This window comes from Danio rerio, chromosome 16 (assembly GCF_052040795.2).
Source record: "Danio rerio strain M-AB ecotype USA chromosome 16, GRCz13ab, whole genome shotgun sequence".
Classification (NCBI taxonomy): domain Eukaryota; kingdom Metazoa; phylum Chordata; class Actinopteri; order Cypriniformes; family Danionidae; genus Danio; species Danio rerio.
Window position 1 is genome coordinate 26858319 of NC_141036.1, and position 15550 is coordinate 26873868.

Consider the following 15550-nt stretch of genomic DNA (forward strand, 5'->3'; position numbering starts at 1 on the left):
AAGTAAATAATTAAAATGAATTTAAAGGTAAAGTGTGTAATAATAGTTAAAAACAACTTCACTGAAGTTGCTGTGTGACGATGGTAGGGGTTTGTTCTTTGTACTCAGCTTGATTTGTTTTGATAAAATCCAGGATCGTTTTGTATGTCAAACTCATCCAGGAGTTGTTGTCTTAGCAACAGGTCTGTATTAATTTGGGCAAAATAACAATATTGTAAAAGTATTTTAAGTGACGTTTACTTATAAACTAATTTCGAGAGGATCACATGCTTATGATTTACCACAGCCGGTCCCTCCAGTCAAATGATTCCTAAGTTACTATAAATAACCACAGTCTTCATTCCATATTAATTTTCGTCTGGAAGAAACCCCCTTTCTCCCCTTCTCCTCCTTTTTTCTCATAGATTGGACGGCATTGCAGCCCAGTGGTTAGCACTGTTGGCCTCACAGTAAGAACACTGCCGGCCCTGGTCCTCGCCGAGCAGGTCGGTGTTTCTCTGCTGAGTTTGTATGTTCTCTCTGTGTTTGTGTGGGTTTCCACTTAGGTTCTCCGGTTTCCTCCCATCATCCAAAGATATGCATCATACTTAACAGACTAAACAAAACAGGCACTTTGTTTAGCTCCTTTCCTTCTCAAAGTAGTTCACCTTAGCCACTTCAGCTGGGGAGTTTTTGAGATCTACCTGAGCTCAATCTCCCCTCTCGTTCTGCGAATGGGAGGGAGCCCTGGGCACGAGGTTCCCTTGAGCTCAGGGCTCTTTCCCAGGACAGCATGTCAAACAAGCTTATGATAAATCATCAGCTAAGTGTGAATTCCTGAAATTAAATAAAGATATATCTGTCCTTCACAAAAAACAAAAGCACATGCAGATATCTCAGATCAGTTCTTCCAGATATTTTAATCTTATTCAGGAATTAGATTTTTGAAAAAACCAAATTAAGCACAATTAAAAGATCCAAGATCTGCCAAATCATCTTGGATCATTTACATGAGGTATGTAGAACGGACCCTAGGATTGTCAAACAAACAGAACAATGTTTTCAGCACTGAGCCCCGATGTTTACACTTTTAAAGGCATATAAGCTTACAAATGGCTTGCTTACAGTTGTCTCCACGTATTAAGCTGGGATAAAAGAAAGTATTTAAACATCAAAAAAAATTACACACTTCACCTTCACTGCGAACGCTACAGAAACAGCGGGAGATCTGGAAAGCGGGAGGTCGCCTTTGAACAGGCTGTCGAGTAACATTTCATTAAGAGTCCGTTTCAGAGACGATGAAAAATTAACGCTGCTCCCTGCCTCGCGCACACTTTTCAGGGAACCAGCAGCCCGGCACTAAGAAAATGACACCAAGAGACACCGCAGCCACTGTCATTTCTACTAGTAATAGTCTTTCACTTCCCATCCGTTCTGGAAAACAGTATTTATCCCTTCAATTCATATACTGGAGACAGAAAACAATGTGAATCAGAAAGTGGAAGAGCAAGAGACGTGATGTAAAAGAAGGTTTTTGTGAAAGGAAAAGGCCACGGATTCAATGACTGTGCGCTTTGAAGTGCATGAAATGGAAATGTTAGAAACGCATCTGATATCTTCTTCTGCAGGTCAGTGAGGTGTGTGGTTTGTGCAGTGTTGCGTGATGTTGATGTCTTGCAGTACAGTCAAGTCTCTCAGTACTTCTGTCAGGTGGGAGGATCAAGAGCTTTCTACTGACCCGACCTCACATCCCACAGCATCATGAATGACAAGCAATGCCGTGTAGCACCAGGCCTCTTTTAAAGGGTCATTGTGTCTTCTTTTTTTGTTGTTGCTGCTCCCTTTCTTGCTCTCCTTTATAGCGTGTTTCTCTTCATCTGTTGGCAGGGACTTAAATTCAAACAACAAGAAAAAAAAAAAAACAAGCCTCTGCGGCTGAGTAGATCCTCTGGAGAGCGGCGCTAGTGCTTCAGTTGACAAGGGCACTTGGAAGACAATAGGAGTGTGCTTGCATGAATCTTAAGGAAGATTAATAAACAAAACATGAACGAGAAGATGAGAAGCTAGGCAAGTTAGCTGGAGAAAACATATGGAAAATAAGCTGGTTTGAAGGTAAGCATCGGAGCAGAGCCGTCAGGGAAGAATTAGCATATGCTGAGGTGGAGAACGAGGTGGAAGACAATTAAAATAATAATAAAATATGGATTTGCATTTCCTGAAGGATTTGCATGGCAGTAAACAAAGTGATGTTAAAATAAATGTTGGTTAAAGAAAAAGGCAGTCAATGAGTGGAAATAAGAGAGAGACTGACAGATGGATGAATGCCTCAGTTTTTATGTGCATACTAAAGTAAAAGTACACTACCTGACAAAAGTCTAGTCGCCAATCCAAGTTTTAGGAACAACAAATAATAACTTAACTTCTAGTTGATCATTTAGAAGTGGCTTATATGAAAGGCAAAAGCCTCTAGATTTAAATAATTTTACCAGAATAAAATATGATCATGCCTTGATTATTAATTTTTTTTTTAATTAGGACAGTAAGGTCTGACTTTGCTTAGACAAAAGTCTTGTCACTTAACAGAAATAATGTAAAGTATAGAATATAAAGTCATGGTGCGGAGAAATAATTCATATTGTATATGACTACCATGAGCTTGGAAAATAAATCTGCCAATGGGGTAAGCAAAATAATCTTATGTCAAAAGGAGAAACAAGATTTTACTTACCACATTGGCAGATTACTTTGCTTATTTTAAGGAAAAACTCACTTAATATTGGCATATTATTTCTGAAAACAAGACTATATGTTTTGCTTGTCTAGAAAATTCTTCTTGATTTAAGCAGTTTTGGATTTTTGGACTAGAAACAAGTGAAAAATCTAAGTGAGAGAAGCATTTTCTTTGCATTGTGGTGACTGGGCTGGCCAATCCTGGAGCACCTTGATCTTCGTTGCTTTCAGGAAATTTGAATTGTAGGCTGAAGTATGAGAAGGAGGACTATCCTGCTGAAGAATTTGCCCTCTAATATGGTAGCACAAATGTCCGGATACCTCAGGCCTTTGATGTTGCTAGCCACTCTGCAGATCTCTCGCACACCCCATACTGAACGTAACCCCAAATCATGATAGGTTCTAATAGGTCTTCTGCAGTATTTGTGATAATTGGGATACAGTTTAACAGATATTTCATCTGAAAAATCTACCTTCTGCCACTTTTCCAAATGATCAACCAAAAGTCAAGTTATTATTTGTTGCTCTTACAACTGGGATCCACGACAAGACTTTTGTCAGGTAGTGAAAGGTGTGTGAATAATTTTGTACATGTGCAGCTTGATTTTTCTAATCGCACAGAAAATGTATAAGCAGCTAGCACATGTGCTTTGAAATGCTAAACAGATATCCGCAGCTCCATTTTAAATGAGTACGAACACATATTTTTTGTTGTCACTAATAACATGTTGAAAGAAATGTGACACTGAACATGGATGATTTTTCCTTGTGTGCATGTGTTGAGGTTGTACAAACAATTAAATGTTCAAGCGGAAGTATACATTGGACTTTAATGAACAAACTGAGGCTAAAGTAGAATATAGTATGTAAAAAAGACAGTTCAGTAAGCAAATATCACTGTGACATCACTGTCAATGGCATTCTGAATACTGGACATTCCATTAATGTAAAGGTTCATTCACGCCAACTTTAATTATGCAATTATACAATTCAGAGGGCAAGAAATGCTCCAACTGGTTTGTGTTTTAGTAATTACATTAATAATAACATGACTTGAATGAACTATACGGTACATAAGACAACAATATTTAATATTCTGAAAAAACCAGCAAACAAAAACAAATTATATGAAGCAAGGATTATATTTTTTTCTCTATTAAACATCCATTCTTAATAATGACTGTTTTGAATGAAGAATGATTTTAAATAAAAACATTTTGCACTTACGGTGGATCACAACCCATAAGCAGCTGTTGTGTGAATCTTCATTGAAAATTAAATTACTTTTGTTTTCAAAAAATGCTTGTCCTAACTGCTTGAAAAAAGCAGCATAAAGCTGAGAAGCTGAGCTGAAAAATAAGTCAAATAATTAATAATAATACAGTGCGTATTTTGCAGGCATTTTAATGAAACAGTCCTTTGATTCACATGTTACAGGGGGCTCTGGGGTCAGCTACGTTTTGACCATCAAGTGGCCTTTTTAATTTTTCGGGTTTCGGGTTTCGGGTTGTGCCAATGTGCTTCTCTATGCTCATGCTCATGTCAATGGTTTGCTTCACATTAATTCCCACAGGTTATTTCAAAACATTTTTATACTGTAGTTTCTATCAGGATGCTCATCTAACAGAGAACATTTGTACACAGTTCCATTGGTCTTTTTTAAATGAAATACATGCATGCTCTGATTATCTAACTATAGGTTGCTGATCCTAGTCAATAGTGGTTGCAATTATAAAAGCTACATTTTAAAACTTTAATTTGAACCCATTTTTCCTGATTTGACCACTTTGGCTGAACCAACCCAGCATTTACCAATTACTAGGTCCTCATGGATCACGGTGTGTGCAGAAATGCAGTATTTCAATCTATTATTTAATTATGTAAATAGAGTGTAAAAATATAAAAATTATGCTTTTATTTTTTTGTAATTTTATTTTAGTAATATTATTAAATAAAATGTTTGTATTGTTAATGTACAATACAGTTAGTAAAGTAATATTTTCAATTATTTTGTTAATACAGTATATTATATGAGTGACACTGTTGTCACAAGCGATTCTAATTGGACTTGTAATGCAAACCTTAAACAAGGTTATCATTACTTTATTTAATGTGTTAAGTTTTTTGTTACAACACTCTCAAAATCATTCCACATAAATTGTCAGTTTTTGTACAAAATTATGTGCAGAAATAGCAAAATATATCTACCAATTACCCATTAAGGCTCTTAAATTTGGGATTCTTGAATTTGTGTGCAGAAATGGCATTGAAGAATTGTTCTTTAGGCAAAATGCAGCCATATGTACTTCTGGCTACGTAATTCGTAATCTCCAGAAATATACAGTTGAAGTCAGAACTTTTAGCCCTATTATTTATTTTTCGCCCAATTTTTGGTTATCGTAGAGACGATTTTTTTTTCAATACATTTGTAAACACAATAGTTTTAATAACTCATTTCTAATAACTGATTTATATTATCTTTGCCATGGTGAGTTAATAATATTTTACTAGATATTTTTAAGACACTTCTATACAGCTTTAAAGTGACATTTAAAGGCTTAACTAGGTTAATTAGATTAACTAGGCAGGATAGGATAATTAGGCAAGTCATTGCATAACAATGGGTTGTTCTGTAGACAATCGCAAAAATATATACCTTAAAGGGGCTAATAATTTTGACCATAAAATAGTTTTTAAAAAATGTAAAACTGATTTTATTCTAGCCGAAATGAAACAAATAAGACTTTCTTCAGAAGAAAACATATTATCAGACATACTGTGAAAATGTCCTTGCTCTATTAAACATCATTTAGGAAATATTTTTAAAAGAAAAGAAAAAAAATCAAAGGGGGCTAATAATTCTGACTTCAACCATATATATGGCTAAATTTTCTATATTAGCCTATGTTGCACAATTCACTAAACCAACCAACCATCAACAATGTACGTCACTAAATAATTCGTCAAAAATGATAAAATCTAGTAATATATATATATTTGTTATACTTGCAAGATTATAATGTAAAGTTTATGGATTCAGCATTATCAGCAACAGTAGCGAGGGCTGAGCCCCTCTTCGGATGAAATCCTAGAACCGATCATGTGATATAACATTAATCTTTTACAGCAACTCATTAGCCTAGTAATTTTTTTAAAGTTCCTTGATGCGTGCATGAACCAGTTTAATATAAAATGTTGCCAACGTAGATATATCTGTTTCTGAGAAAACATGAACATAAACCTTTGCAGCACTCACTAGACATTTCAGTTGGAAACTGCTTCTAAACATGCAAGTGCCTAAATAATATATAGCTGTTTATAAAAATGCCCTATTTTAAAAAAAGGCACATATTGTTCCTGAGTGTGGGCTGGTAGAAACCTGGCCTGTTTAAGTCTGAGATAAAGAAAGATGGTTGAAAATAGACATGTATAACTCAAGTATATCTATATGTGAAGCAAAAAAAAAAAAAATACATAACATTATGAAAGCAACTCTGTAAGAAAAACTAGAGAAGGGAAGTGAATGATGAGAACAGAAGGTGATGTGAGGTGAGATGATGAATGGAGGGTTACCTTGGTATTCCTTTGAGGATGGAAGGTTGGGGTGAGCGATGGCAGGATGAGATTGAGCAACAGACACTACAAGGGAATGGCATTATAACATGGTTATTCACAAACTACAGCAGCTACATTCAAGCACATGCAAGGGAAAACATGCTAAATTAAGCATTTATGTGATCTACAAGCAAGTGATAAAACAGTGCAATGTGTGAAATGACACCCTTCTGCCGGGGTCATGGGTCTCTTTGTGGGTAACATCTCCAACCAGCAGGGTGCAGCAGCTTCCTGTTCCACCCTTTCATCCTTTACCGCTGCAAAATACTGCAGTTACTGGCACCCTGGGCTCAGCTCTCTCTCTCTCACTGTAATCTTCAATCCCTCCATCCCAAAGATCATCAATCTTACTGCTCAACCCACCATCCTCCACACCTCTAATATAAGCAGTAGCCTCATCGCTCTTTCTCGCCACATTTCATTTCGGTTTCAAGCTCGCAGCTACTCTCTCCTCTATCTGCATAAGTTCTGTGGCTTTTTATGCAACAAAGAGCAGCATCACATCGGTTTTCGGGTTGCGTGCGTGTGTGGCCTTCAATACTCAGAGGGATTAACAGCGTGGTACCAGACCGATCGATAACCGGACACCGATCAATAGACCACCCGTCTTCTTCAGGAAGCGAAGGGCAGCAAATCATCCCTCTCATCTCTCTTCTCTCAATAACTCTCATCTTCTTCTGAGGCCAAATATCTCACATTTTATAGCAGCTCAAACTCTTAAAGGGGCGGAGAGATCATTTCCTTTAAAATGACTCTTCAAGGGACAATCGATACAAAATTGTCAATTCTGTCATCATTTACTCAACAACATCATGTCCCTCCAGTATCATTTTCTTTTCGGAATAATAATGAACAATGAAGTTCTTCAGAATATAATAAAGGAGTAGCACCAATGGCATTATAAGAGTAGAGACCAACATGTTGGATTTCAGATCTTTTCACCAACAATCGATTAATTAACAAATAGTTTTTAAGCTGGATACTGAACAAATAGTTAAAGGTGCAGTATGAAAGTTTGATACCCAGTGGTTGAACCAGGCGCAACTGGTTCCAAGTTTAATGCAATACACTTTGCAATATGTAAAACACTCCAGTATAACTGACAACATTGACTGTTATTGTCGTCCCAAACAACGACATAACTCACGGCTAAACATAGTACGATGCATAGTTTGGAAAAACAACGATTTAGTAACGAGTGTTTCCCAAAACCCGTAGTTTCTTTGTCGCCAATCCATCGATTGAACCATGTTAGTTATAACATAATATGCCCATACTGATGTTTTAAAACGAGGTGGAGTAACTACTTCTTCAGAGAAGAACCCCATAATTTCATTGTGCAAATTATATTGTTTTACACTACACACATAAAAAAAAAAAAATCTAATATTAGTTTTGGTGAAAACATGCACTCGCATTCCATACAACTTGAAATATATGTAAATGGCACATATGGGGCCTGTGATTCCTTTACAAATATTATTGAGAATATTCTATAGTCTATTCTAAATGAACATAAAATCCCTTACAAAAGCTAACACCAATATCTAATGTCATATGAATAAATAAATAAATAAATAAATAAATAAATAATGAGGCTATTTATTAAAAAATAAATTTAAATATTTATTATTTATTAGGAAATGAAAAAAATCATACTTTATATATATATTAATATATGAAATATATGAAATAATAATATTGATGATGATGACGAATATTATTAATATTATTATTAAGAAAAGTCTACTTCTACAATTTGACACCTTTAAACCACTGCAGAAATGTTCTAACCATAGGGCCATGTCATATACAGTACAGATACTTAATAAGTAACCTACTATAAATTAAAAGCATATATGCTATGTTTTTTGTTTTCAAAAGTTTTAAATACTTAACATAAACTCCGCTTTTAAATAATAGGTCACTCTATAGTTTTTGTCATGAGCCATGGCTGTTTAAAACGGCATCAATGATTTCAAAGTGCACTGCGAAGGGAGCAAAACTGCAAACATGTAGATCGCTAAAACTGAACTGTTTTGAAAGCAAATTTTAAATGTTCTAAATGAATAGGGCAGAGGGGGGAGAACTGGGAATAAAGCACAGCCAGTAACTACGCTTCTAAATAAAGCTCCAGAGGTGTAGTTGCAAGCATAAAAGTTTGTGACGCAGTTTGCAATTGTTCGTTGGAACGATGGGTTTGGGAAATGCCAAATCAACAAACCATGTTTGTAACGACAGAACTTGCGACCTTAGCTGGCTAACAATGGCTTTCAGAAATTCCCCCCTTTTGGAAGATCTGTGAAAGAAATTAAATAAAATTTATCTCGATATCAAGCTGCAACCTGATCATTAAGTCTATGTGTTATACTGGAGTACTGCATCATTTCAAATTAGAAACCATTCAAAAGGTTGTGCAAACCAGTAAACAGATTGAATGAAATGATTCAATATTCACAAATCTAGGAGGGAGAGTAAAGGGTAAAAATAACAGTAAATAATGCCTTTGTTTTGGTCTGTTTTTTATACAGAGATTTGGCACGTCTCTCCAAAAGACTTGGGGTATTGCAGACAGATCACTTTTATGTTGTTTCATGGTGCTTCTGCATCCTTTTTAAGCTTGAAAGCTTCAGTCCCAATTCACTGTAATTGCTCAGAAGGCAGTCTTCAAAATCTCTCCTTTTGTGCGCTACAGAAGAAAGACAGTCATACAGGTTGGGAATGGCATGAGGCTGAGTAAATAATGGCCAAATTTTCTTTTTTTGGGTGCCCTATTCCATCAGTCAGATCCTTTTTTCTCATTACATTTCCTGTCCCTTTTCCCCTTTTCTCCTCTCCTTTCAGAGCTTCCATGTTCCTCGTTCATTATAATTCTCTGTTTTTCCTGCACATTTTTCCAAAACCAATCATTTAAGAGGCGTTTCTTCTTTCCTGCTTCCTGCGCATCATTACGGCTCAGACTGAAAGCTGATAAACATTTCATCACACAGATGTTTGGATGAGTCACGTCAGCAATGTTGTTCTCCGCGTTCTTGTGACTCTGGTTTTTGTGCCACATTATACCAATAAAAGACAGAGAGAGTGGCAGATCTCCAAAACTGTGTTCAATCCTCAGAATATGGAGTTGGTAAATCCCACAGTCTCTCACCTCTTCACTCAAAGGCCAAGTCTCTGCCGTCAACTCGACACAGTCCTCGATTCGCCGTGCTTAATATTCCTGTCATGACTATCCAAAGGTAAAAAATGACATTTTCAATTACCATAGGCTCTCTTGCTCATGCTTCCTCATCCTTTTCCAGAGTTTCACTTCATTAATTAAGTGCCCATGTTGTTTCTCCCAATTAGAGCCACAGCTCATTACTGTGCTACATCTTTTCCTCTGTCCTGCGAGCATTGCTGCTTCTCCCTCCATCTCTTTTGCCATTCTCTCATTTCAATCTCAGTGCTTTTCAGAGGCTGTTCAATCGTAATGGTTTTTATCGGCAGCGAGGTCAATCGTTGCTAAGTACTTTTACTGTGTAACATAAGAAAATCTACAGGGACTATCCTATGACCATTTGACCAGTGAATAAGATATATGTTTGGAGGTAAGAAGTACAGTGCATCCGGAAAGTATTCACTTTTCAGCGCTTCACTTTTTCCATATTTTGTTTGTTACAGCCTTATTCCAAAATGAATTAAATTAATTTATTTCCTCAAAATTCTACACATAACACCCCTATAATGACAATGTGAAAAAAACACTGAAAAAGTATTCACAGCCTTTGCCCAATGATTTGTATATACACCTTTGGCAGCAATTACATTTTTGTGTACATTTAATTTCCTTAATTTATTTTTGAATATGATGCCACAACTTGGCACACCTGTTTTTGGGAATTTTTGCCCATTCCTCTTTGCAGTATTTCTCAAGGTCTATCAGGTTGGGTGGGAGGTGATAGTGTACAGCTGTTTTCAGTTCTCTCCAGAGATGTTTAATTGGATTTAGGTCTGGGCTCTGGCTGGGCCACTCAAGAACATTCACCAAGTTGTTCTGAAGCCACTCCATTGATATTTTGGTGTGCTTTGGGTCATTGTACTGCTGGAACTTAAACCATCACCCCAGTCTGAGGTCAAGAGCACTCTGAAGCAGGTTTTTATTTGGAATGTCTCTGTACATTACTGCATTCATCATTCCCTCTATTCTGACTTCCAGTTCCTGCTGCTGAAAAACATCCCTACAGCATGATGCTCCTACCACCATGCTTTATTGTAGGGATGGTATTAACCTGGTGATGAGCGGTGCCTGGTTTTCTCCAAATGTAACGCCTTGCATTCACTCCAAATAGTTAAATTTTAGTCTCATCAGACCAGAGAATTTTGTTTCCTATGGTCTGAGAGTCCTTCAGATGCCTTTTGCCAAATTCCAATACTAAGGGGTGGCTTCCGTCTGGCCACTCTACTATACAGGCCTGATTGGTGGATTGCACAGATGGTTGTTCATCTGTAAGGTCTCCTCTCTCCACAGAAGAACGCTGTAGCTCAGACAGAGTGACCATCAGGTTATTGATCAACTCTTTGACTAAGGCCCTTCTCCCCTGGTCACTCAGCTTAGATGGCCGGCCAGCGCTTGAAAGAGTCCTGGTGATTCCACACATCTTCCACTTATGGATGATGGAGGCCACTGGGCTTATTGGAACTTTCAGAGCCTCAGAACTCTTTCTGTAACCTTCCCCAGCCTTGTACCTCGAGACCATCCTGTCTCAGAGGTCTACAGACAATTCCTATGTTTTTATGCTTTGTTTGTACTTTGACATACACTGTCAACCATGGGACCTTATATAGACAGGTATAAGCCTTTTTAAATCAACTGAATTGACCACAAGTGAATTCCAATTAAGCTGCTGAAACATCTGAAGAATGATCAGCGGAAACAAAATGTACCTGAGCTCAATTTAGAGCTTCACGGCAATGGCTGTGAATGCTGATTTCTTTTTTCTTTTTTGTTTTTAATAAACAGTATTATTATGGGCTATTGTGTGTAGTTAATCCATTTTGCAATAAGGCTGTAACATAAAAAACTGGGGAAAAAGTGAATCGCTATGAATGCTTTCCAGATGCACTGTATATACAGTGCTCAGCAAAATTAAGAACACCACATTTTGAAATTGGATATTTTTCTCCATTTCTCAGTGAATATTGGCAATATATTTTGGTGCATTTAAACAAAACAGATTTATTAAACAGATGTATTGATAATATTTTAATCACCAAACATATTTAAAAATTGAAAGTAAAATATTGCAAAAATTAATTACAACCTACAAAATTTCAATTAAATTTATACATTTTTTGCTTCTCTTGATTTTTCCTCTTTTTAAAATTTGTATTTAATAGTTTTTCTGTAACATATAAATTTGGGTGTACAAGTTTTTGGATCGATATCGTAAGTTATTTTGTTAGATAAGCTCCATGTTTGGCTTCAGTATTGATTAATCTAATGTAATAGCACAAATATAATATTGTAAAACTTCATATTAAAAATAGTAGTTTAAAAAGGAGAATTGTGAGAGGTGTACTTATATATGCTGTATTGCAACATTTTTATACTGTATATACAAAATATCACATCCTTTAACCCTAACTCCAGCAATCTTTTTAAATTCGTAGGTCTCCATTAAAGTTATTTAGCATGTTTAAGACATTTACTTCATAGAGACTTTTTACGTCTTCCAACAGTGTAGGTGATTTCAGGCTTAACATTTCTTGTGTAGGCAGTAAACCTGAACCATGCAGATACTCACACTGAAATAAATGTAAAACCGTAGCTATGCATATAAATGCTTCCAAAGTGGGTTTGGTTTTTAAAAAAGTGTGTACCAAATATATATGCAAATGAAAAGTTTCCAGACAAAGATAAAACAGCACAGGCGTACATGTTGAGTCATGTGATAAATAAACACTTCCATATCAGTCAGCATAAATTGCTAAATTTCCAAAATTGAAAACAAAGTCTCCTCCTCCTCTGTCGTCTTGTCTTCCTCATTTCCTTATCTGCGAAAGCTGTTTCCTTGCTTGCTCATTCATTCTTTCTGTTACTCTTCTCCAGTTTATAATCGCCATTCTGCTCATACTGGCTGGTTGCTCCTCATTTTGCACTCCATGGTCACTTTAGACATTAAATAAATCAGTGTGAAAAAAGTTTGTCAGTGCGAAGCAGCAAGATATTGAGATCAGCCCTCCTCCGTCCTCTCGTGTCACAGTGACTGCTGACTCATCATCTAATAGTTCTCCCTCATCCTATATCAGCCTTCAGCAGTCAGCTTTTTCCCTCCTTTTAGTTGCACAGAGCATGGGATTTCCAGCCTAAACACGCTGATACCGCTGAGAGTTAACACCAAATCTTGTTCATTTACTCCCACACAAACATATTAAATGGGAAAGTCTGTGTTCTGTGTAGGAGATGCATTGAGAAAAAGACAAGGAAGAAAGGATAGGAGAAAAAAAGGATGAAGTGAAAAAGGGCTGCAAATAAAAGAAGAAAAAGGCAACTTAATAAGGAAGAAAGAGATTCAATAAAGGATGTAAAAAATAAGGATGGTGACAAAACAAGATAAAAGAAAGGAAATGGGTGAAGAAAAAATTAAAAATGATAGTAGAGACTGAAGTTTGGAAATGATTGATAGATGGAAAAGGGAAGAATGTAAGGATGGCTGGAAAGCACAGATGAATGGAAGGAAGAAGGGAAAAAATTGAAGGATGTAAGAAACAAGGACAAGTGTAGAAAGATACAGTTGGATGGAAGAAAGAAATGAAGAAAATATAAAAGAAATTTATATAATAAAAAAAATATATATATAAGATGGAAGGAAGGTAGGAATAAAAATGAAGGAAGGATTATAAAAGAGGATTTAGAAGTAAAAGAAAAAGTATGGCAAACAAAACAAGGAAGCAAAGAAGAAAATATATTAGAGATGATACAGCGAAGAAAATAATGAAGGAAACAAAGGGATAAAGAAGGAAGAAAATGATTTTATAAAGGATGTAAAAAAGAAAGATAAAGATGGTGACAAAACAAGATAAAAGAAAGAAAAGGAGGGAAGGAAGGAAGGAAGGAAGAATGAGAGAAACAAGTGAAACACAAAGGACAAGTGAAGAAAGATAAAGAGGAAAAGAGGAGAGTGTGGAATGGAAAAAAGACAGAAGAAAAGAAGTAACGAATGAAGGAAGAAAGAAAGAAAGAAAGAAAGAAGGAAAGAAAGAAAGAAAGAAAGAAAGAAAGAAAGAAAGAAAGAAAGAAAGAAAGAAAGAAAGAAAGAAAGAAAGAACGGAAGGAAGGAAGAACGGAAGAACGGAAGGAAAAACGGAAGACAGAAACATGAACGATGAAAGAGAGGAATGTTGAAAGTGAGGATCGAAAAAGACATGTTTGGATGGAAGGATGAACGTACAGAGACAGAGACATGGGAATTGGTAAAGGAAAGAAGGAAGGAAAGAACATATGAAGGATTAAGGAAGTAAGGGTAAGACGGAAAAGCAAAGAAGAAAACAAGAGTGAAACTAGGCAAGTATGGAAGTAAGAAAATAAACAAGGAAGAAAGGAAGGAAGTTAGAAAAAAGGATGGAAGAAATAAGAGAAGTAATAAGGAAAGAACAGATGGAGGAAGAAAAACAGGCCGAGAGAAAGGAATTCCTGGGCCATTCTCAGAAGTGCAGAGGTGTTTCAAAGCTAAGAGGCTCACCTACTCAGAACTGCGGATAGAACGAGCGGAAGAGAGAGGGAGCGAGGGAAAGAAGCGGGATGAAAGATGACATTCCCACCCACCTGTGCTCTCCAGGCTGCCTCGTTAACGTGCGTATTTGATAGCTGTCGTTACCATGCGAAAAAAAGAAGAGGAAAAAAGAGAGAGAAAGGAGGGAGACCTCTGGGGATCTCATTTCTTGCACTCTTTTAAAATACATCACACATCCTGCAGGTCTAAAACTGAAACCTGCAATGCACTGAATATCCACAGGGGGCAGATCTGAGCAAGAGGGGGAGGACTAGAGGAAAAAAAAACACCATAGTGGGAGCACAAGACAAGTTTGTCGCATCCAAAGCTACACTAAACCATCTCAGTAGCCAAGAACCCACGCTGTTCTCCAACTGCAAAGAAAGTGTAGGTGTTTGTGCGCATACATATGAAATTGTTTTGTAACACAGGCTGCTGAAAAAAAAACATGTTTCATTGGAAAGCAGACATTATGACATGCAGAAATATAGGGCTGCTTAATTATGAAAGAAATCATTATCACATTTTGGTCAATACTGTAATCTTGATTATTTAAAACGATTATGAGTGGACCTTATAATAAAAAGTTTTAAATAGTTTATGTAAAGATATAAATAAAAAAACTGTGCTTTAAGTATTGTTTTCACTGTAAGAATTCAACTTGATTTGTATATTATTAAACTATAATTCTTGTAGTTCAATAATTGATTTAAATCTGCAAAAGTTCTTTAATCAAAAACAGTAAGTGATTATGTATTTTGTTGATTGATTAATAATTATAATAATAATAAACACAGTTGCACTAATGGTCCGTTTCCACTGAGTGGTACAGTACGGTACGATACGGATTGGTACGGGTCACCTTTATCAGGCTTGCTTTTCCACTGTCAAAAGGGCACCACTGATACGACAGAAAGTTTCTGTCAATGTCATTCTCGCTTGAGTAAATGTCAAAGTAAAGCTGTACGGGTATATTATATGAGAAGCACTTCTAATCAAACACATCAATACTTGTGTAAATGTTCATTACTAACCTTACTATGAACATGATTTGATTATAACTGCACATCAATGAAATGGCCTACTGTAACAACTGCGATCTTATAAGATAAATAAATAAATGCAACATACAGTTAAAGTCAGATTTATTAGCCCCCAATTGAATTTTTTGTCACTGTAAGCTGTTTACATTGCATACTGCAACTGCATACAGCATACATTAAGTCCTTATTTGGGTTCAAAAACAACACGCAACATATAGCCCACAGTCAGTGCTAACCTCATCTGTATCTTTAATCTACTCCAGCACATGTAGCCTCTGTTAGAGAGTAATTCTGAGTTCATAATAGTTCAAAAGACGATGATAATAGTTAAACATGGCAGTTTGTTTATGTGTTAGGTTGCTGAAAAAATCATTTGATTCTTTTTTTGCGTTTCACTCTCGCATTTGTCCGTTTCTGAAAGGATCAGGTGTC

At 36.3% G+C, this 15550-nt stretch overlaps 1 protein-coding gene across 4 annotated transcripts in view; it reads right to left on the reverse strand.

The window, feature by feature from the left end:
- cadm4 (cell adhesion molecule 4) overlaps positions 1-15550 on the reverse strand; it is a 330099-nt gene that overhangs the window by 23821 nt on the left and 290728 nt on the right. For 2 of the 4 annotated variants that reach the window (XM_087285659.1, XM_087285658.1), the window contains exon 7: positions 6283-6348. In XM_087285659.1, the coding sequence (XP_087141785.1) occupies positions 6283-6348 (66 nt within the window). 4 annotated transcript variants of the gene reach the window in all.